The following is a 404-nucleotide window of genomic DNA, read 5'->3' on the forward strand; positions in this document are numbered from 1 at the left end:
ATAACTTTTCTTCCTTAAGACCATCCTTGAAAATGGTGAAGTATGGGGTAACACCATCTTCTCTGTAGTTGAGAAGGAGAACAGCACCATCTGGGTCCATGGATTCACCAACGTAGAATTCGTAATCCTTGAAGTTGGCAAGAATCTTCTTGAAAAGAACAACAGCTTCCTTTTCGAAGTCTGGGACACGTTCTGGGTTGTTTTCTTGGAGGTACTTTCTGATACTCTTCATGTAACTCTTCATGTAGACCTTGTAAGAAGCCTTATCGAATTGAGTTTCTTGAAGACGGAAGGAGTAGACAACATTGTTGACAACTTGAGCATCTTCTGGGATTGGACCATCATCTTCTTCTTCAGCAGATGGGTTGGCACCAATATCGAAATCTTGGTTACCGGAAACAGTA

At 41.6% G+C, this 404-nt stretch overlaps 1 protein-coding gene across 1 annotated transcript; it reads right to left on the minus strand.

The window, feature by feature from the left end:
* Window positions 1-4: 4 nt before the first annotated feature.
* On the minus strand, window positions 5-397 carry LOC110440644 (translationally-controlled tumor protein homolog; the record flags this gene model as incomplete). Its single annotated transcript, XM_021483811.1, has 1 exon — window positions 5-397. A coding segment is annotated over one exon (393 nt), but the record flags the coding sequence as incomplete, so codon positions are not given.
* Between the last annotated feature and the right edge of the window lie 7 nt (window positions 398-404).

Source organism: Mizuhopecten yessoensis, unplaced genomic scaffold, assembly GCF_002113885.1.
Source record: "Mizuhopecten yessoensis strain PY_sf001 unplaced genomic scaffold, ASM211388v2 scaffold664495, whole genome shotgun sequence".
In the NCBI taxonomy this organism is placed as follows: domain Eukaryota; kingdom Metazoa; phylum Mollusca; class Bivalvia; order Pectinida; family Pectinidae; genus Mizuhopecten; species Mizuhopecten yessoensis.